At 45.7% G+C, this 23,949-nt stretch overlaps 1 protein-coding gene across 1 annotated transcript in view; it reads left to right on the top strand.

Moving 5' to 3' along the window:
* Positions 1-23,949, top strand: part of ak5 (adenylate kinase 5) — a 149,090-nt gene that overhangs the window by 22,795 nt on the left and 102,346 nt on the right. Inside the window, exons 4-5 of the mRNA XM_036966543.1 lie at positions 1,790-1,962; positions 6,525-6,638. Of these exons, the coding sequence (XP_036822438.1) occupies positions 1,790-1,962; positions 6,525-6,638 (287 nt within the window). The remainder of the gene's footprint in view (positions 1-1,789; positions 1,963-6,524; positions 6,639-23,949) is intronic.

Here is a 23,949-nt window from a genome sequence, read left to right as displayed (position 1 = left end):
CCCCTCCCATCACTACACCTACACCCACCCCTCACCCTCCCATCACTACACCTATACCCACCCCTCACCCTCCCATCACTACACCTATAACCACCCCTCACCCTCCCATCACTACACCTACACCCACCCCTCACCCTCCCATCACCTATAACCACCCCTCACCCTCCCATCACTACACCTATACCCACCCCTCCCCCTCCCATCACTATACCCACTCCTCACCCCTCACCCTCCCATCACTACACCTATACCCTTCCCTCCCCCTCACCCTCCCATCACTACACCTACACCCACCCCTCACCCCCCCATCACTACACCTACACCCACACCCACCCCTCCCCCTCCCATCACTACACCTATACCCACCCCTCCCATCACAATACCCACTCCTCACCCCTCACCCTCCCATCACTACACCTATACCCTTCCCTCCCCCTCACCCTCCCATCACTACACCTACACCCACCCCTCACCCCCCCATCACTACACCTACACCCACCCCTCCCCCTCCCATCACTACACCTACACCCACCCCTCACCCTCCCATCACTTCACCTATACCCACCCCTCACCCTCCCATCACTTCACCTATACCCACCCCTCACCCCCCATCACTTCACCTATACCCACCCCTCACCCTCCCATCACTACACCTACCCCTCACCCTCCCATCACTTCACCTATACCCACCCCTCACCCTCCCATCACTACACCTATACCCTCCCCTCCCCCTCACCCTCCCATCACTACACCTATACCCACCCCTCCCCCTCCCATCACTACACCTATAACCACCCCTCACCCTCCCATCACTACACCTATACCCACCCCTCCACCTCCCATCACTACACCTATACCCTCCCCTCCCCCTCACCCTCCCATCACTACACCTATCCCCACCCCTCACCCTCCCATCACTACACCTACACCCACCCTCCCCCTCCCCCTCCCATCACTACACCTACACCCACCCCTCACCCTCCCATCACTATACCTATACCCACCCCTCACCCTCACCCTCACCCTCCCATCACTACACCTATCCCCACCCCTCACCCTCCCATCACTACACCTACACCCACCCTCCCCCTCCCCCTCCCATCACTACACCTACACCCACCCCTCACCCTCCCATCACTACACCTATACCCACCCCTCACCCTCCCATCACTACACCTATAACCACCCCTCACCCTCCCATCACTACACCTACACCCACCCCTCACCCTCCCATCACCTATAACCACCCCTCACCCTCCCATCACTACACCTATACCCACCCCTCCCCCTCCCATCACTATACCCACTCCTCACCCCTCACCCTCCCATCACTACACCTATACCCTTCCCTCCCCCTCACCCTCCCATCACTACACCTACACCCACCCCTCACCCCCCCATCACTACACCTACACCCACACCCACCCCTCCCCCTCCCATCACTACACCTATACCCACCCCTCCCATCACAATACCCACTCCTCACCCCTCACCCTCCCATCACTACACCTATACCCTTCCCTCCCCCTCACCCTCCCATCACTACACCTACACCCACCCCTCACCCCCCCATCACTACACCTACACCCACCCCTCCCCCTCCCATCACTACACCTACACCCACCCCTCACCCTCCCATCACCTATACCCACTCCTCACCCCTCACCCTCCCATCACTACAACTATACCCACCCTCACCCTCCCATCACTATACCCACCCCTCACCCTCTCATCACTACACCTATACCCTCCCCTCACCCTCTCTCTCTCTCTCTCTCTCTCTCTCCAGGAGGGCCAGGCAGTGGTAAGGGAACCCAGAGTCTGAAGATAGCAGCGTGCTATGGGTTCCAGTATGTCTCTGTAGGAGAGCTGCTCAGGAAGAAGATGATTCACAATGCCACCAGCAACAGGAAGTGGAGTCTCATCGCCAAGATCATCACCAATGGGGAGCTGGCACCTCAGGTATGCTTGTCTCACCCTATTCCCTAATCCCTATTCCCTAATCCCTAATCCCTATTCCCTGTTTAGTACATAGATAGTCACCCACAGGGAGTTGGATGTAGTCCCTACATAGTGTATCCTGGTCCCTGTATAGTGTATCCTGGTCCCTGTATAGTGTATCCTGGTCCCTGTATAGTGTATCCTGGTCCCTGTATAGTGTGTCCTGGTCCCTGTATAGTGTATCCTGGTCCCTGTATAATGTATCCAGTCCCCTGGTCCCTGTATAGTGTATCCTGGTCCCTGTATAGTGTATCCTGGTCCCTGTATAGTGTATCCAGTCCCCTGGTCCCTGTATAGTGTATCCTGGTCCCTGTATCGTGTATCCTGGTCCCTGTATAGTGTATCCTGGTCCCTGTATAGTGTATCCTGATCCCTGTATAGTGTATCCTGGTCCCTGTATAGTGTATCCTGGTCCCTGTATAGTGTATCCTGGTCCCTGTATAGTGTATCCTGGTCCCTGTATAGTGTATCCAGTCCCCTGGTCCCTGTATAGTGTATCCTGGTCCCTGTATAGTGTATCCTGGTCCCTGTATAGTGTTTCTTGGTCCCTGTATAGTGTATCCTGGTCCCTGTATAGTGTATTCTGGTCCCTGTATAGTGTATCCTGGTCCCTGTATAGTGTATCCTGGTCCCTGTATAGTGTGTCCTGGTCCCTGTATAATGTATTGAGTCCCCTGGTCCCTGTATAGTGTATCCTGGTCCCTGTATCGTGTATCCTGGTCCCTGTATAGTGTATCCTGGTCCCTGTATAGTGTATCCTGGTCCCTGTATAGTGTATCCTGGTCCCTGTATAGTGTGTCCTGGTCCCTGTATAGTGTGTCCTGGTCCCTGTATAGTGTATCCTGGTCCCTGTATAGTGTATCCAGTCCCCTGGTCCCTGTATAGTGTGTCCTGGTCCCTGTATAGTGTATCCTGGTCCCTGTATAGTGTATCCAGGTCCCTGTATAGTGTATCCTGGTCCCTGTATAGTGTATCCTGTTCCCTGTATAGTGTATCCTGGTCCCTGTATAGTGTATCCTGGTCCCTGTATAGTGTATCCTGGTCCCTGTATAGTGTATCCAGTCCCCTGGTCCCTGTATAGTGTGTCCTGGTCCCTGTATAGTGTATCCTGGTCCCTGTATAGTGTATCCAGGTCCCTGTATAGTGTATCCTGGTCCCTGTATAGTGTATCCTGTTCCCTGTATAGTGTATCCTGGTCCCTGTATAGTGTATCCTGGTCCCTGTATAGTGTATCCAGTCCCCTGGTCCCTGTATAGTGTATCCTGGTCCCTGTATAGTGTATCCTGGTCCCTGTATATTGTATCCTGGTCCCTGTATAGTGTATCCTGGTCCCTGTATAGTGTATCCTGGTCCCTGTATAGTGTATCCTGGTCCCTGTATAGTGTATCCAGTCCCCTGGTCCCTGTATAGTGTATTCTGGTCCCTGTATAGTGTATCCTGGTCCCTGTATAGTGTATCCTGGTCCCTGTATAGTGTATCCTGGTCCCTGTATAGTGTATCCAGTCCCCTGGTCCCTGTATAGTGTATCCTGGTCCCTGTATAGTGTATCCTGGTCCCTGTATAGTGTATCCTGGTCCCTGTATAGTGTATCCTGGTCCCTGTATAGTGTATCCAGTCCCCTGGTCCCTGTATAGTGTATCCTGGTCCCTGTATCGTGTATCCTGGTCCCTGTATAGTGTATCCTGGTCCCTGTATAGTGTATCCTGATCCCTGTATAGTGTATCCTGGTCCCTGTATAGTGTATCCTGGTCCCTGTATAGTGCATCCTGTCCCCTGGTCCCTGTATAGTGTATCCTGGTCCCTGTATAGTGTATCCTGGTCCCTGTATAGTGTATACTGGTCCCTGTATAATGTATCCAGTCCCCTGGTCCCTGTATAGTGTATCATGGTCCCTGTATAGTGTATCCTGGTCCCTGTATAGTGTATCCTGATCCCTGTATAGTGTATCCGGGTCCCTGTATAGTGTATCCTGGTCCCTGTATAGTGTACCCTGGTCCCTGTATAGTGTATCCTGGTCCCTGTATAGTGTATCCTGGTCCCTGTATAGTGTATCCTGGTCCCTGTATAGTGTATCCTGGTCCCTGTATAATGTATCCAGTCCCCTGGTCCCTGTATAGTGTATCCAGTCCCCTGGTCCCTGTATAATGTATCCAGTCCCCTGGTCCCTGTATAGTGTATCCAGTCCCCTGGTCCCTGTATAATGTATCCAGTCCCCTGGTCCCTGTATAATGTATCCAGTCCCCTGGTCCCTGTATAGTGCAATACATATGAGCTGTACCTGCACCTGGGGTTACTACAGAGAGGATTGGGAAGAGGATGAGGAAGATGATGAAGATGACGATAAGGTCAAATAAGGGTGTAGTGGAGTTCGTCCAATGAACCATGCAGGTTGGATGAGTCACTTCTAAGACCTGCCTTGGGACCTGTCTTTAGCTCGATGGGCTAAAATTGTCTTGATGGGCTAATAGTATCATGATGGGGTAACATTATCTTGACGGGCTAACATTATCTTGATGGGCTAACATTATCTTGATGGGCTAACATTGTGACGGGCTAACATTATTTTGACAGGCTAACATTATCGTGGCGGGCTAACATTACCTTGGCGGACTAACATTATCTTGGCGGACTAACATTATCGTGACGGGCTAACATTATCGTTGCGGGCTAACATTATCTTGACGGGCTAACATTATCTTGACGGGCTAACATTATCTTGACGGGCTAACATTATCTTGACGGGCTAACATTATCTTGACGGGCTAACATTATCTTGACGGGCTAACATTAGCTTGACTGGCTAACATTATCTTGACGGGCTAACATTATCTTGACAGGGCAACATTACCGTAACGGGCTAACATTACCGTAACGGGCTAGCATTATCGTGACGGGCTAACATTATCGTGATGGGCTAACATTATCGTGACGGGCTAACATTATCGTGACGGGCTGACATTATCTTGACGGGCTGACATTATCTTGGCGGGCTGACATTATCATGACGGGCTAACATTATCGTGACGGGCTAACATTATTGTGAGGGGCTGACATTATCATGACGGGCTAACATTATCTTGACGGGCTAACATTATCGTGACGGGCTAACATTATTGTGACGTGCTGACATTATCTTGACGGGCTAACATTATCATGAAGAGCTAACATTATCGTGACGGGCTAACATTATTGTGACGGGCTAACATTACCGTAACGGGCTAACATTATCGTGACGGGCTAACATTATCGTGACGGGCTAACATTATCTTGACGGGCTGCAGGGTAGCCTAGTATTTAGAGCGTTGGACTAGTAACCTAAAGGTTGCTGCATCGAATCCCCTGAGCTGACAAGGTATAAATCTGTCAATCTGCCCCTGAACAAGGCAGTTAACCCACTGTTCCCCGGTAGGCCGTCATTGGAAATAAGAATTAATAAATACATATTAAATAAATACATTATCTTGATGGGAGGGATTGTTCTATTCTCGCATCTCATTACCAACGTCCTGGTTGTCTGCCAGCCATGACTCAGCTGTCAGCTGCTTGAAAAGGCACCCTATTCCCTATATAGCGCACTACTTTGTTCACTACCCTATGGACCCTGGACCCATAGTAGTGCACTGTATAGGGAATAGGGTACTATTTGGGACGCAAGGCTGGGTCCTGTGTGGCCCACTGTGTCTTTATGAGCAACAAACACCCCATCTCCTCGTCCTCACTTAGCTGATAGAACCACGACCTGTTCTGTCCATTTAACTGATTAAGGCTGGTGGACAGTGTGTGTGTGTGTGTGTGCGTGTGTGTGCGTGTGTGTGCGTGTGTGTGCGTGTGTGTGTGTGTGTGTGTGTGTGTGTGTGTGTGTGTGTGTGTGTGTGTGTGTGTGTGTGTGTGTGTGTTTGCCAAATCAAATCATATTTTTATTCATCACCTGCTTCATAAACAACAGGTATAGACTAACAGTGAAATGCTTGCTTATGGGGCCCTTCACAACGTGGACAACAATAGATTAATAATAACACAAGGAATAAATACACAATGATTAAACTATAACTTGTCTATATATATACGGGTCACCAGGACCAAGTCGATGTGCAGGGGTACGAGGTAATTGACATAGATATATAGAGGTTAACTATTTACCTAACTATTCATCAGTGTTATGGCTTGGGGGTAGAAGCTGTTCAGGGTTATTTTTTAGATTAGATTGTTACTCATGTCCCGTATTTAAACTAAATCATGCATTTTCCCTGTTGATTTGAGCAAACTGTGCAGTAACATCCTAGCTCCTCTAGCCATGGGAGAACATGTCATGCTAAAACTAAACTGTTAGTCTCTGGATCAGCATCAACACACAGGGCAGCATCAACACACAGGGCAGCATCAACACACAGGGCAGCATCAACACACAGGGCAGTGGAAAACTAAACTGTTAGTCTCTGGATCAGCATCTTCACTGTACTACAGTGTTTTTTTTCCTGTTGGTTGTAGACTTCTGTTTTGATACTAGCTCTATTTCCTTACAGGAGACCACCATCACTGAGATTAAACAGAAGATCATGAAGATTCCAGACGCTAGCGGGATCGTGATTGATGGGTTCCCTCGTGACGTGGGACAGGCACTTTCTTTTGAGGACCAGGTGAGAAATAGACCTGTGGTATTGCTATATTACTGTATACTACTATTTTTTTAAATTTATTTTACCTTTATTTAACTAGGCAAGTCAGTTAAGAACAAATTCTTATTTTCAATGACGGCCTAGGAACAAGAACAGTGGGTACCTTGTCAGCTCGGGGATTTGTACTTGCAACCTTCCGGTTACTAGTTTAACGCTCTAACCACTAGGCTACCCTGCCGCCCCTACTATACCACTGTAATATATTGCTATATTGCTATATTACTGCATACTACTATACCACTGTAATATATTGCTATATTACTGTATACTACTATACCACTGTAATATATTGCTATATTACTGCATACTACTATACCACTGTAATATATTACTCTATTACTGTAAACTACTATACCACTGTAATATATTGCTATATTACTGTATACTACTATACCACTGTAATATATTGCTATATTACTGCATACTACTATACCACTGTAATATATTACTCTATTACTGTAAACTACTATACCACTGTAATATATTGCTATATTACTGCATACTACTATACCACTGTAATATATTGCTATATTACTGCATACCACTATACCACTGTAATATATTGCTATATTACTGCATACTACTATACCACTGTAATATATATAGCTATACCTGACGGGTGTGGTTGGTTGAACATGACCACGTCTTCCCACACAGACAGCGTTCACACTTTATCTGGATAGTCCTACATAGAGGATCTACTGATAGTCATTCTATCAACAGACAGAGTTCACACTTTATCTGGATAGTCCTACATAGAGGATCTACTGATAGTCATTCTATCAACAAAGTGTCTGTTGATTAGCAAATGTTTGCTAAAGCCCAGGTTCGGTTTGCTCCTAGCTGGACTCCCGTAACGGAAATATTACTGTTTTGCCCCTCATGAGACGCTTTAGCAACAACAACAGCCTCAAAATTCCTCAAAATAGTCGTAATTAATTTAGACCTTTTTGCAGAGAAGGTCTTAGTGTGCAATTTTACATCTAAGATGTTTGGTGCAGTATTTCTCAAATAAAAAAAATCTGCTTGAACACTAGTTGTCTAGCCCAAAACGAGTTCCCATTCCTACTAGAAGTAGTACCGTTGACCAATCATCGCCGAAGGGGAGTAGACTACTGAACTTCGAACTGCCTCAAGATGTTGCGTGTAGATCCTCTGTTCTCCAGGTCGTTGCTGTAAATGAGAATGTGTTCTAAGTCAATTTACCTGGTAAAATAAAAATAAATTAAAACAGGCAACAACAACAAAAAACCTGCCGAACACCAAAATGTCGTCATAATACATGCGCAAAATGTTTTGACGCAACAGACTTTAGGTCAGGGTTAGAATAAGGGTTAGGAGTAGGGTTAGAATAAGGGTTTTAGGTTAGGGTTAGAATAAGGGTTTTAGGTTAGGGTTAGAATAAGGGTTAGGTTAGGGTTAGAATAAGGGTTAGGTTAGGGTTAGAATAAGGGTTTTAGGTTAGGGTTAGAATAAGGGTTTTAGGTTAGGGTTAGAATAAGGGTAGAGCTTAAGGTTAGGGTCAGAATAAGGGTAGAGCATAAGGTTAGGGTCAGAATAAGGGCAGAGCTTAAGGTTAGGGTTAGAATAAGGGTAGAGTTTTAGGTTAGGGTTAGAATAAGGGTAGGGTTTAGGTTAGGGTCAGAATAAGGGTAGACCTTAAGGTTAGGTGGGGTGGTTAATTTCTTTACTATCAAATGAGGAGAGACAAACTTATCACACAAGTCAGAGTTATACTTAAACTAAATCTTTAACTTATTAATAAGGGAGCAGGTCAATACAACGCACACATATAAAGGGAATCGATTGAGTGCTCTACGATAATGATGGCTGGTCGTGGCTGGTCGACGACTCACGGTCAAAAGATTCGTTGAGAGCCCCGAGACAAAAGTACGAAGGTCTTTTATAGCCACGATACACCCCTCTTCAGTCTACATGATGAACAACAGATGTATGGAATGGGTCACAAGGTTAAGATTTGTATGAAAGATGCCTATAATACATAGCAGACAGCATCTGCTGTGTCAACAGTTTTCATTGTGTAGAGACCAGTGTCTGGTCCTCTGACTCCAAACTGGAACCATCTCTTCCTGGTACGGTATAGAACAGAAACATTAACTCATGTGCTCTGGAATGCTCTTTAGGTTTTATCACCCGAAATACATCATAAATCTCCTCTGTCAGTGTTATCTCTGAGTACTCTATTCTGTTGCATAACACAACCATTTGATGCAATAAAAGTATTAAAACATAATCTTGCAATTTTTCCACCATAATCCCCCATTTTGAGAATCCTCTTAAACTTAAAAGAAAATTACAGGATTTAAGAACATTCATTCACGTGTAGAAAATGCACACATTCTACATAAAACCACTAAGCACAAAAGCAAAAACTCATTGCTTGTGTTGCTGCCCGTGACCGGTTGCCATAGCACTGGCTCAGCCTCCTCCCCAGAAACTTCTCACTGTGTCCCATTTCAAACCTCCAACTCATTTTCTAAGCATTCTAGCAATTTGTCTGTGGAGGTTATGATACACAGTCGCCTGTACGAACCCATGAAGAAGAACAGAAGATGCATTCAGTTTATGAGATTCATAGACAGTGAAAAGCACATATTTAATACATAACTCAGTGCATGCAACAATGGAGTTTAATAAAATAATATTTAGTTATCTATCACATTCCAATGGATCAGCATGGCGGGAATAACTATTTCCATCCCAGAAACTAAAATCAGCATATCTTGTTAGACAAATCCAGGTAGTGACTCCTAGGTAAAGTACATTTTATTCCATTGGTGTCTATTGAACGTGACCCAAGACAGGAATCATGATTCCACTATTTATAAGATAACGACTACAGATCAAATAGATTAGGATCAGAATGTACATTTATATTAACATACAGTATAATAATTATCCCATAATTCTACCATTAACTTTTTTTTATCACAATTAATAATACAGACCAGTATCTCAATGCTTTCTTAATCTAAATTACTATAATTATAATTACTATAATAACTATAACCTGATACCCCAAAAGTCTAAAACAATTTTGGGCACAGTTGATCAACCCCCTCCTTCAGGCATTGATTCTTCTGGCGTCCTTTTCGTCTTCTTCAGATAGCTTTACAGTTCAAAGTGGATGGCCCATGATAATGTCCCAATTTCAATGTTTCACCTGAGCCGCCATCACCTTTACTACCCATTATGTCTTGTCCATTCGTCAACCAGTATACCAGCAACATAAGAGAAGGTTAGAACAGATCTCTCCCCATGCTCCCTCCACGTGGACTCCTCTCACACCCCTGAGAAAAGACACGAGAGAAAAGCAGTCGATAGCTCTGATTGGACGCTGCATACAGGCTGCTGGCTCAGGACTCAGGTCTCGATAGCTCTGATTGGACGCTGCATACAGGCTGCTGGCTCAGGACTCAGGTCTCGATAGCTCTGATTGGACGCTGCATACAGGCTGCTGGCTAAGGACTCAGGTCTCGATAGCTCTGATTGGACGCTGCATACAGGCTGCTGGCTAAGGACTCAGGTCTCGATAGCTCTGATTGGACGCTGCATACAGGCTGCTGGCTCAGGACTCAGGTCTCGATAGCTCTGATTGGACGCTGCATACAGGCTGCTGGCTAAGGACTCAGGTCTCGATAGCTCTGATTGGACGCTGCATACAGGCTGCTGGCTAAGGACTCAGGTCTCGATAGCTCTGATTGGACGCTGCATTCAGGCTGCTGGCTAAGGACTCAGGTCTCGATAGCTCTGATTGGACGCTGCATACAGGCTGCTGGCTAAGGACTCAGGTCTCGATAGCTCTGATTGGACGCTGCATACAGGCTGCTGGCTCAGGACTCAGGTCTCGATAGCTCTGATTGGACGCTGCATACAGGCTGCTGGCTAAGGACTCAGGTCTCGATAGCTCTGATTGGACGCTGCATACAGGCTGCTGGCTAAGGACTCAGGTCTCGATAGCTCTGATTGGACGCTGCATACAGGCTGCTGGCTAAGGACTCAGGTCTCGATAGCTCTGATTGGACGCTGCATACAGGCTGCTGGCTCAGGACTCAGGTCTCGATAGCTCTGATTGGACGCTGCATACAGGCTGCTGGCTAAGGACTCAGGTCTCGATAGCTCTGATTGGACGCTGCATACAGGCTGCTGGCTCAGGACTCAGGTCTCGATAGCTCTGATTGGACGCTGCATACAGGCTGCTGGCTAAGGACTCAGGTCTCGATAGCTCTGATTGGACGCTGCATACAGGCTGCTGGCTAAGGACTCAGGTCTCGATAGCTCTGATTGGACGCTGCATACAGGCTGCTGGCTCAGGACTCAGGTCTCGATCGCTCTGATTGGACGCTGCATACAGGCTGCTGGCTAAGGACTCAGGTCTCGATAGCTCTGATTGGACGCTGCATACAGGCTGCTGGCTAAGGACTCAGGTCTCGATAGCTCTGATTGGACGCTGCTGGCTAAGGACTCAGGTCTCTGGTAGAAGTGGTGCAGACAGGGTCGTATTGAACGCCTTTGTCGCTCTTCTTCAGCCAGTTAGAGGGGGGTTTTGAGGTACACATACTGTTCGGTCCAATGATCTCTTCCATGCATTAAGACACCGACTGACGTTACCTTTCATCATAACCTCAAGAGAGGACAGATCAGAACAACACTTTAGTTCAGTTCATTAACTATATGATGAATTATTACTTTTACCAATTATTCTTAATACAAATGTCTAAACATATGTCAAAGAGAATAACAACACATTCAATTGAAAACTATTCTTTCAAATTGGCTTAAATCCCCATCCAGTCAACTCCATCACAGAGCCACAGGATCAAGGAGTTAGACCTGTAACCCATCGGGAACAGAACAGAACAAACAACACAACAATACACTTCTTCACATATCACTCCATACACTCCTACACATCACTCAAGGTGTGTAGACTTCAATCCAAAACCTCAGAGGACTGTTCCCTCCCCCATTTTGACGCATCAAAATGTAAATAAAAAGCACTACAGGTCAAAAAATAAAACAACATTTCAAAAAACAAAATAAGAACTCCATAAAGAAAAATAATTGTATCTATATGACCTTTAAATCAGTATTACAAATGACCATAAATTCATTATCCAAATGGCTTTCCAATGAGGGTGCTCAAACCACACTGGAAAGTCAGGACAGAGGTCATATAAACCCTTCAAAGAAGTGTTTCTTACTATATGAGACAAATTAATGAAAAATAGTCAAACATTACATACATGTCGTATCCCAGGTTCCCAGAGCATTCCTTTATCAAAATAATTCACGTGTTTAATTATTTAATACCTAGGCAGGGTAGCCTAGTGGTTAGAGCGTTGGACTAGTAACCGGAAGGTTGTGAGTTCAAACCCCCGAGCTGACAAGGTACAAATCTGTCGTTCTGCCCCTGAACAGGCAGTTAACCCACTGTTCCCAGGCCGTCATTGAAAATAAGAATTTGTTCTTAACTGACTTGCCTGGTTAAATAAAGGTAAAATAAAATTAAAAAAAAATAATAATAAAAAATTAAAACTCAGAAAATAACAACTTCCCGTAATATTCCATGTGTGTGTGTGGGCCCCTTTAAGATACCGTGGCACTAAGACAAATGGAAAACTCACTAAACCCAAAGGAAATAGAACACACAAATCAAACACAGTATTTTAAAAACAAAATAAGTGTGTTGTGTTGTGGGTATTTGCAAACCTTAAGGTAAAAACAAAACAAAAAAAATTGCCAGGCCTCATTTAATGTGGCCTTAATCTCACTCACTCTCCCCAAGATTATAGCCCCAGGAAACACTTCAAAGAGAGACATTGAAACCCCAATTTTCCTGGAAAAAAAACACAAAACACCCCGTTAGCATTCATTAAACTACACCAATACAGCAAACTAAAAGTTTTAACTACAAACAAAACCTGATAACAATGATAAAACCAACTTAATTTAGCATGCGCTACCCTTAGACACAATTATTCGGGTATCGTTACTTGACCAAAGTCCAACAAATATAAGGGTAGGTCTTAAGGTTAGGGTAGGTGGATAGTTAGTGGAAATGTTGTTGACAGTTATTGAACATGACCAATCATGTACTTGGGACTATCCAGATAAACAGATGCTGCTGTAGCTGTTCAAATTCACCAGACCTTGTTTCACCCCAATCAACTGGAGATCAGCTGTTCAAATTCACCAGACCTTGTTTCACCCCAATCAACTGGAGATCAGCTGTTCAAATTCACCAGACCTTGTTTCACCCCAATCAACTGGAGATCAGCTGTTCAAATTCACCAGACCTTGTTTCACCCCAATCAACTGGAGATCAGCTGTTCAAATTCACCAGACCTTGTTTCACCCCAATCAACTGGAGATCAGCTGTTCAAATTCACCAGACCTTGTTTCACCCCAATCAACTGGAGATCAGCTGTTCAAATTCACCAGACCTTGTTTCATCCCAATCAACTGGAGATCAGCTGTTCAAATTCACCAGACCTTGTTTCACCCCAATCAACTGGAGATCAGCTGTTCAAATTCACCAGACCTTGTTTCACCCCAATCAACTGGAGATCAGCTGTTCAAATTCACCAGACCTTGTTTCACCCCAATCAACTGGAGATCAGCTGTTCAAATTCACCAGACCTTGTTTCAACCCAATCATCTGGAGATCAGCTGTTCAAATTCACCAGAACTTGTTTCACCCCAATCAACTGGAGATCAGCTGTTCAAGTGGACACACACGTGAACACACAGTGAACACACACACACACACACACACACACACACACACACACACACACACAGTGAACACACACACACACACACACACACAGTGAACACACACACACACACACAGTGTCGCTCTGCTGTTTCTCAGAACTCTCAACACACAAACATTCCAGCAGTCGTCATTGTCACCGGCCAACTAGGGGCTGTTAACGGAGCTGCTTCACAGCTGAGTGGCCGATGAGAGCCATATTGGTACAGCGCATTGAGATGTGGAAGGGCAGTGTTTATTGTGTGTGATGGCAGGATGCACTCATTATCACATTATAGCTCAGTGTTAGACACTTAGTGTTTATCTGCTTTTAGACAAGACCTACATGAACACCAGAGACACACACACTCAGACTCACCATATCCATAATGCTGAATGAATTAAACATGGACTAAATAGGAGATAGAGGGGATAGACAGATATAGGAGATTGACGGGTAGAGGAGATTGCCGGGTACAGGAGATAGACGGATAGAGGGGATAGACAGAGAGAGGAGATATAGGAGATTGACGGGTAGAGGAGATTGATGGGTACAGGAGATAGACGGATAGAGGAGATGGACGGATAGAGGAGATGGACGGATAGAGGAGATGGACAGATAGAGGAGATGGACGGATAGAGGAGATGGACGGATAGAGGAGATGGACGGATAGATAGACGGATAGAGGAGATGGACAGATAGAGGAGATGGACGGATAGAGGAGATGGACGGATAGAGGAGATGGACGGATAGAGGAGATGGACGGATAGATAGACGGATAGAGGAGATGGACAGATAGAGGAGATGGACGGATAGATAGACGGATAGATGAGATGGACAGATAGAGGAGATGGACAGATAGAGGAGATGGACGGATAGAGGAGATGGACAGATAGAGGAGATGTACGGATAGAGGAGATGGACGGATAGAGGAGATGGACGGATAGAGGAGATGGACGGATAGATAGACGGAAAGAGGAGATGGACGGATAGAGGAGATGGACAGATAGAGGAGATGGACAGATAGAGGAGATAGAGGAGATGGACGGATAGATAGACGGATAGAGGAGATGGACGGATAGAGGAGATGGACAGATAGAGGAGATGGACGGATAGAGGAGATGGACGGATAGATAGACGGATAGAGGAGATGGACGGATAGAGGAGATGGACAGATAGAGGAGATACAGTGCCTTGCAAAAGTATTCATCCCCCTGGGTGTTTTTTCCTATTTTGTTGCATTACAACCTGTAATTTAAATTTGTTTTTATTTGGATTTCATGTAATGAACATAAACAAAATAGTCCAAAGTGAAATGAAAAAAATTACTAGTTTCCCCTTTGCTATGAAGCCCCTCCCCTTTGCTATGAAGCCCCTCCCCTTTGCTATGAAGCCCCTAAATAAGATCTGGTGCAGCCAATTACCTTCAGAAGTCACAGAATTAGTTTATTAGGCTAGTTGAGAACAAGTTCTCATTTACAACTGCAACCTGGCCAAGATAAAGCAAAGCAGTACGACACATACAACAACACAGAGTTACACATGGAATAAACAAAACATACAATCAATAATACAGTAGAACAAAAGAAAACAAAAAGTCTATATACAGTGAGTGCAAATGAGGTAAGTTAAGGAAATAAATAGGCCATGGTGGCGAAGTAATTACAATATAGCAATTAAACACTGGAATGGTAGATCGGCAGAAGATGAATGTGCAGGTAGAGATACTGGGGTGCAAAGGAGCAAGATAAATAAATACAGTATGGGGATGAGGTAGTTGGATGGGATATTTACAGATGGGCTATGTACAGGTGCAGTGATCTGTGAGCTGCTCTGACAGCTGGTGCTTAAAGCTAGTGAGGGAGATGTGAGTCTCCAGCTTCAGAGATTTTTGCAGTTCGTTCCAGTCATTGGCAGCAGAGAACTGGAAGGAAAGGCGGAATTGGCTTTGAGGGTGACCAGTGAGATATACCTGCTGGAGCGCGTGGTACGGGTGGGTGCTGCTATGGTGATCAGTGAGCTGAGATAAGGTGGGTCTTTACCTAGCAGAGACTTGTAGATGACCTGGAGCCAGTGGGTTTGGCGACGAGTATGAAGCAAGGGCCAATCAACGATTGGCAGTGGTGGATAGTATATGGGGCTTTGGTGACGAAACAGATGGCACTGTGATAGACTGCATCCAGTTTGTTGTGTACAATTTGCTGAGTAGAGTGTTCGAGGCTATTTTATAGATGACATCACCGAAGTCAAGGATCGGTTGGATGATCAGTTTTACGAGGGTATGTTTGGCAGCATGAGTGAAGGAAGCTTTGTTGCGAAATAGGAAGCCGATTCTAGATTTAATTTTGGATTGGAGATGTGTCTGGAAGGAGAGTTTACAGTTTAACCAGACACCTAGGTATTTGTCGTTGTCCACGTATTCTAAGTCCACCGGTGTGCAATCTAAGTGTCACATGATCTGTCACATGATCTCAGTATATATACACCTGTTCTGAAAGGCCCCAGAGTCTGCAACACCACTAAGCAAGGGGCACCACCAAGCAAGCAGCACTATGAAGACCAAGGAGCTCTCTAAACAGGTCAGGGACAAAGTTGTGGAGAAGTACAGATCAGGGTGGGGTTATAAAAACATATTAGAAACTTTGAACATCCCACAGAGCACCATTAAATCCCTTATTAAAAAATGGAAAGAATATGGCACCACAACAAACCTGCCAAGAGAGGGCCGCCCACCAAAACTCACAGACCAGGCAAGGGGGGCATTAATCAGAGAGGCAACAAAGAGACCAAAGATAACCCTGAAGGAGCTGCACAGCTCCACAGCGGAGATTGGAGTATCTGTCCATAGGACCAGTTTAAGCCGTACACTCCACAGAGCATTGCTTTACGGAAGAGTGGCCATAAAAAAAGCCATTGCTTAAAGAAAGAAATAAGCAAACACGATTGTTGTTTGCCAAAAGGCATGTGGGAGACTCCCCAAATATAAGGATGAATGTACTCTGGTCAGATGAGACTAAAATTGAGCTTTTTAAGGAAAATGCTGTCTGGCGCAAACCCAACACCTCTCATCACCCTGAGAATACCATCCCCACAGTGAAGCATGATGGTGGCAGCATCATGCTGTGGGGGTGTTTTCGTCGGCAGGGACTAGGAAACTGGTCAAAATTGAAGGAATGATGGATGGTGCTAAATACAGGGAAATTCTTGAGGGAAACCTGTTTCAGTCTTCCAGAGATTTGAGACTGGGACAGAGGTTCACCTTCCAGCAGGACAATGACCCGAAGCATACTGCTAAAGCAACACTTGAGTGGTTTAAGGGGAAAACATTTAAATGCCTTGGAATGGCCTAGTCAAAGCCCAGACCTCAATCCAATTGAGAATCTGTGGTATGACTTAAAGATCGCTGTACACCAGCGGAACCTATCCAACTTGAAGGAGCAGTTTTGCCTTGAAGAATGGGCAACAATCCCAGTGGCTAGATGTGACAAGCTTATAGAGACATACCCCAAGAGACTTGCAGCTGTAATTGCTGCAAAAGGTGGCTCTACAAAGTATTGACTTTGGGAATAGCTTGAGCTGTGTGCTGATGGGTTGTAGGTGTAGAGACATTTTGATTTGCTTAATTAGAAATAATTTCCAATCAACCTTCTGATCAACCAATCAGTGTTCTTGTTGTGTTCAAGTCCAGTGGCAATATGTAAATGTCCTGGTAAACTGAACCATTGCATGACCAATCTGTTCAGCCTGGCCTCAGAGCCCTACAAACATCCGTATTTCTGAGCACCTCCAAGACGTACGATACCTTCTTATGGTCTAGTTACTGTAGACAGAAACTAAAGGAGGTTGATTGGGCTGTGAATTGCCAGGGACCTAACGATACAATATTATGACAATACTTAGGTGCCGATGTATTGCGATTCCACACTGTCATTTTATTGTGATTTGATGTTCCGAACATATTGCTCACTAAATGTCTGCTGCAGAAGGACAAGCTGGAGGAAATTAGTTTCAAATCAGTAATAGATAAATACAAGTGCTGTAAACTCATTATTTAAAAAGAAAATGGAGAAAAAGCTATAGGAGTGTTGGCGCAGGTATAACCAGCTAGTGCTAGCCAATGCTACCTATCAAAAATCGATAGTTGGAGTCAGAGTCATTAGTCCGACACTGTCTGGCTGCTTCAGCAGTGAACAAAGAGTGCAATCTCACCCCTCTCCTCTCCTCTCCTCTCCTCTCCTCTCCTCTCCTCTCCTCTCCTCTCCTCTCCTCTCCTCTCCTCTCCTCTCCTCTCCTCTCCTCTCCTCTCCTCTCCCTCATCATGTCCTCCTCCTTCCTTATTTCACACGTATTAGTGAGGAGTGTGTTGGGTGTAGACAGAGAGAGTGTGTGTGTGTGTGTGTACCAAGGCTCTGGTCCAGTGGATGGCAGATCGATGGACAGATGGACTGTGCCATCTAATGAAGTATCTAAAGGGTTGTGTGTTTCTTTTTTCTCAGAATGTTCTATATGTTCTAGAACATTCCTCAGAAAAACAAAAGCAAAGTAGAAGAAAACGAGAACAATTCTTCAATAGGATTCAAGAACGGAGTGTATGGGGGGGGTGGGGGGTGGGGGGATTGAGTGCGATGAAAAGTGGGTGACCTGTGAACCAATTGCGGACCACATCAGCCCGGTGGAAACTAACATTGTACCTGGGCTGCTCTGGCCCCCGGTCCTTAGCGATGGTGGGTGTCCAGAAATGTGATAATGTGTGCAGTGTTGTATGGGCCTAGGATTGCATGATGGTGAAGGACGCTGTTTTGACTAACAGCTGCACACATTGTTATGTTGCCACCACGTTGTCACGGGGCGTCGATGATATTTCTGCCGTTTGTCTCTTGTTTTTGTTGCCAGGTTGAAACCTTCCTTGTCCACATGTATTAGGTCGTGATGCGTCTGCTTCTAGCTCCATGACTCTCTGAAAGAGACAAGACAAAGCAATGTAGCGCAGTATGATGTAGGACCAGACAGAGATCAGTCAACATGATGTAGGACCAGACAGAGATCAGTCAACATGATGTAGGACCAGACAGAGATCAGTCAACATGATGTAGGACCAGACAGAGATCAGTCAACATGATGTAGGACCAGACAGAGATCAGTCAACATGATGTAGTACAGTAGGAACAGACAGGGATCAGTCAACATGATGTAGTACAGTAGGAACAGACAGGGATCAGTCAACATGATGTAGGACCAGACAGAGATCAGTCAACATGATGTAGTACAGTAGGAACAGACAGGGATCAGTCAACATGATATAGGACCAGACAGAGATCAGTCAGTATGATGAAGGACCAGACAGAGATCAGTCAACATGATGTAGTACAGTAGGAACAGACAGGGATCAGTCACCATGATGTAGTACAGTAGGAACAGACAGGGATCAGTCAACATGATATAGGACCAGACAGAGATCAGTCAGTATGATGAAGGACCAGACAGAGATCAGTCAACATGATGTAGTACAGTAGGAACAGACAGGGATCAGTCAACATGATATAGGACCAGACAGAGATCAGTCAGTATGATGAAGGACCAGACAGAGATCAGTCAACATGATGTAGTACAGTAGGAACAGACAGGGATCAGTCAACATGATATAGGACCAGACAGAGATCAGTCAACATGATGTAGTACAGTAGGAACAGACAGGGATCAGTCACCATGATGTAGGACCAGACAGAGATCAGTCAACATGATGTAGTACAGTAGGAACAGACAGGGATCAGTCACCATGATGTAGGACCAGACAGAGATCAGTAAACATGATATAGGAACAGACAGAGATCAGTCAACATGATGTAGGAACAGACAGAGATCAGTCAACATGATGTAGTACAGTAGGAACAGACAGGGATCAGTCAACATGATGTAGTACCAGACAGAGATCAGTCAACATGATGTAGTACAGTAGGAACAGACAGAGATCAGTCAACATGATGTAGTACCAGACAGAGATCAGTCAACATGATGTAGTACAGTAGGAACAGACAGGGATCAGTCAACATGATGTAGGACCAGACAGAGATCAGTCAACATGATGTAGTACAGTAGGAACAGACAGGGATCAGTCAACATGATATAGGACCAGACAGAGATCAGTCAACATGATGTAGGACCAGACAGAGATCAGTCAATATGATGTAGGACCAGACAGAGATCAGTCAACATGATGTAGTACAGTAGGAACAGACAGGGATCAGTCAACATGATATAGGACCAGACAGAGATCAGTCAACATGATGTAGTACAGTAGGAACAGACAGGGATCAGTCAACATGATATAGGACCAGACAGAGATCAGTCAACATGATGTAGTACAGTAGGAACAGACAGGGATCAGTCAACATGATATAGGACCAGACAGAGATCAGTCAACATGATGTAGTACAGTAGGAACAGACAGGGATCAGTCAACATGATATAGGACCAGACAGAGATCAGTCAACATGATGTAGTACAGTAGGAACAGACAGGGATCAGTCAACATGATGTAGTACCAGACAGAGATCAGTCAACATGATGTAGTACAGTAGGAACAGACAGGGATCAGTCAACATGATGTAGGACCAGACAGAGATCAGTCAACATGATGTAGTACAGTAGGAACAGACAGGGATCAGTCAACATGATATAGGACCAGACAGAGATCAGTCAACATGATGTAGGACCAGACAGAGATCAGTCAATATGATGTAGGACCAGACAGAGATCAGTCAACATGATGTAGTACAGTAGGAACAGACAGGGATCAGTCAACATGATATAGGACCAGACAGAGATCAGTCAACATGATGTAGTACAGTAGGAACAGACAGGGATCAGTCAACATGATATAGGACCAGACAGAGATCAGTCAACATGATGTAGGACCAGACAGGGATCAGTCAATATGATGTAGGACCAGACAGAGATCAGTCAGCATGATGTAGGACCAGACAGAGATCAGTCAGCATGATGTAGGAACAGACAGAGATCAGTCAACATGATGTAGGAACAGACAGAGATCAGTCAGCATGATGTAGGACCAGACAGAGATCAGTCAGCATGATGTAGTACAGTAGGAACAGACAGGGATCAGTCAACATGATGTAGGACCAGACAGAGATCAGTCAACATGATGTAGGACCAGACAGAGATCAGTCAGCATGATGTAGGACCAGACAGAGATCAGTCAACATGATGTAGGAACAGACAGAGATCAGTCAACATGATGTAGGAACAGACAGGGATCAGTCAACATGATGTAGGAACAGACAGGGGTCAGTCAACATGATGTAGGACCAAACACTTCCAGATCCAGTACCAATGATAGGAGAGTACAGCTTACCTGCACATATTCATATCTCAGTTGTTTTACATGGTCTGAGTTTCTTTCCAAAAAGGGACTCTGTACAGCTGCTTCATCCTATTTCTGTTGCGTTTCAGTAGACGAGACCGTGCAGAGATACTCACTCTGTTTCAGTAGACGAGACAGTGCAGAGAGACTCACTCTGTTTCAGTAGACGAGACAGCGCAGAGAGACTCACTCTGTTTCAGTAGATGAGACAGTGCAGAGAGACTCACTGTTTCAGTAGACGAGACCGTGCAGAGAGACTCACTCTGTTTCAGTAGACGAGACAGTGCAGAGAGACTCACTCTGTTTCAGTAGACGAGACCGTGCAGAGAGACTCGCTCTGTTTCAGTAGACGAGACAGTGCAGAGAGACTCGCTCTGTTTCAGTAGACGAGACAGTGCAGAGAGACTCACTCTGTTTCAGTAGGCGAGACAGTGCAGAGAGACTCGCTCTGTTTCAGTAGACGAGACAGTGCAGAGAGATTCACTCTGTTTCAGTAGACGAGACAGTGCAGAGAGACTCGCTCTGTTTCAGTAGACGAGACAGTGCAGAGAGATTCACTCTGTTTCAGTAGACGAGACAGTGCAGAGAGACTCACTCTGTTTCAATAGACGAGACCGTGCAGAGAGACTCACTCTGTTTCAGTAGGCGAGACAGTGCAGAGAGACTCAGTCTGTTTCAGTAGACGAGACAGTGCAGAGAGACTCAGTCTGTTTCAGTAGACGAGACAGTGCAGAGAGACTCACTCTGTTTCAGTAGACGAGACAGTGCAGAGAGACTCGCTCTGTTTCAGTAGACGAGACAGTGCAGAGAGACTCACTCTGTTTCAGTAGGCGAGACAGCGCAGAGAGACTCACTCTGTTTCAGTAGACGAGACAGTGCAGAGAGATTCACTCTGTTTCAGTAGACGAGACAGTGCAGAGAGACTCACTGTTTCAGTAGACGACAGTGCAGAGAGACTCACTCTGTTTCAGTAGACGAGACAGTGCAGAGAGACTCACTCTGTTTCAGTAGACGAGACAGTGCAGAGAGACTCACTCTGTTTCAGTAGACGAGACAGTGCAGAGAGATTCACTCTGTTTCAGTAGACGAGACCGTGCAGAGAGACTCACTCTGTTTCAGTAGACGAGACAGTGCAGAGAGACTCACTCTGTTTCAGTAGGCGAGACAGTGCAGAGAGATTCACTCTGTTTCAGTAGACGAGACAGTGCAGAGAGACTCACTCTGTTTCAGTAGACGAGACAGTGCAGAGAGACTCACTCTGTTTCAGTAGACGAGACAGTGCAGAGAGACTCACTCTGTTTCAGTAGACGAGACAGCGCAGAGAGACTCACTCTGTTTCAATAGACGAGACCGTGCAGAGACTCACTCTGTTTCAGTAGACGAGACAGTGCAGAGAGACTCACTCTGTTTCAGTAGACGAGACAGTGCAGAGAGACTCACTCTGTTTCAATAGACGAGACCGTGCAGAGAGACTCACTCTGTTTCAGTAGACGAGACAGTGCAGAGAGACTCACTCTGTTTCAATAGACGAGACCGTGCAGAGAGACTCAGTCTGTTTCAGTAGACGAGACAGCGCAGAGAGACTCACTCTGTTTCAGTAGACGAGACCGTGCAGAGAGACTCGCTCTGTTTCAGTAGACGAGACAGTGCAGAGAGACTCGCTCTGTTTCAGTAGACGAGACCGTGCAGAGAGACTCACTCTGTTTCAGTAGACGAGACAGTGCAGAGAGACTCACTCTGTTTCAGTAGACGAGACCGTGCAGAGAGACTCGCTCTGTTTCAGTAGACGAGACAGTGCAGAGAGACTCGCTCTGTTTCAGTAGACGAGACAGTGCAGAGAGACTCACTCTGTTTCAGTAGGCGAGACAGTGCAGAGAGACTCGCTCTGTTTCAGTAGACGAGACATTGCAGAGAGATTCACTCTGTTTCAGTAGACGAGACAGTGCAGAGAGACTCGCTCTGTTTCAGTAGACGAGACAGTGCAGAGAGATTCACTCTGTTTCAGTAGACGAGACAGTGCAGAGAGACTCACTCTGTTTCAATAGACGAGACCGTGCAGAGAGACTCACTCTGTTTCAGTAGGCGAGACAGTGCAGAGAGACTCAGTCTGTTTCAGTAGACGAGACAGTGCAGAGAGACTCAGTCTGTTTCAGTAGACGAGACAGTGCAGAGAGACTCACTCTGTTTCAGTAGACGAGACAGTGCAGAGAGACTCGCTCTGTTTCAGTAGACGAGACAGTGCAGAGAGACTCACTCTGTTTCAGTAGGCGAGACAGTGCAGAGAGACTCACTCTGTTTCAGTAGACGAGACAGTGCAGAGAGATTCACTCTGTTTCAGTAGACGAGACAGTGCAGAGAGACTCACTGTTTCAGTAGACGACAGTGCAGAGAGACTCACTCTGTTTCAGTAGACGAGACAGTGCAGAGAGACTCACTCTGTTTCAGTAGACGAGACAGTGCAGAGAGACTCACTCTGTTTCAGTAGACGAGACAGTGCAGAGAGATTCACTCTGTTTCAGTAGACGAGACCGTGCAGAGAGACTCACTCTGTTTCAGTAGACGAGACAGTGCAGAGAGACTCACTCTGTTTCAGTAGGCGAGACAGTGCAGAGAGATTCACTCTGTTTCAGTAGACGAGACAGTGCAGAGAGACTCACTCTGTTTCAGTAGACGAGACAGTGCAGAGAGACTCACTCTGTTTCAGTAGACGAGACAGTGCAGAGAGACTCACTCTGTTTCAGTAGACGAGACAGCGCAGAGAGACTCACTCTGTTTCAATAGACGAGACCGTGCAGAGACTCACTCTGTTTCAGTAGACGAGACAGTGCAGAGACTCACTCTGTTTCAGTAGACGAGACAGTGCAGAGAGACTCACTCTGTTTCAATAGACGAGACCGTGCAGAGAGACTCAGTCTGTTTCAGTAGACGAGACAGTGCAGAGAGACTCAGTCTGTTTCAGTAGACGAGACAGTGCAGAGAGACTCACTCTGTTTCAGTAGACAAGACAGTGCAGAGAGACTCACTCTGTTTCAGTAGACGAGACAGTGCAGAGAGACTCGCTCTGTTTCAGTAGACGAGACAGTGCAGAGAGACTCTATCTGCCGTTATGTGG

Source organism: Oncorhynchus mykiss, chromosome 28 (assembly GCF_013265735.2).
Source record: "Oncorhynchus mykiss isolate Arlee chromosome 28, USDA_OmykA_1.1, whole genome shotgun sequence".
NCBI classification, from domain to species: domain Eukaryota; kingdom Metazoa; phylum Chordata; class Actinopteri; order Salmoniformes; family Salmonidae; genus Oncorhynchus; species Oncorhynchus mykiss.
Note: the sequence above shows the minus strand (reverse complement) of the source record. Positions and strands in the feature narration are given on the sequence as shown.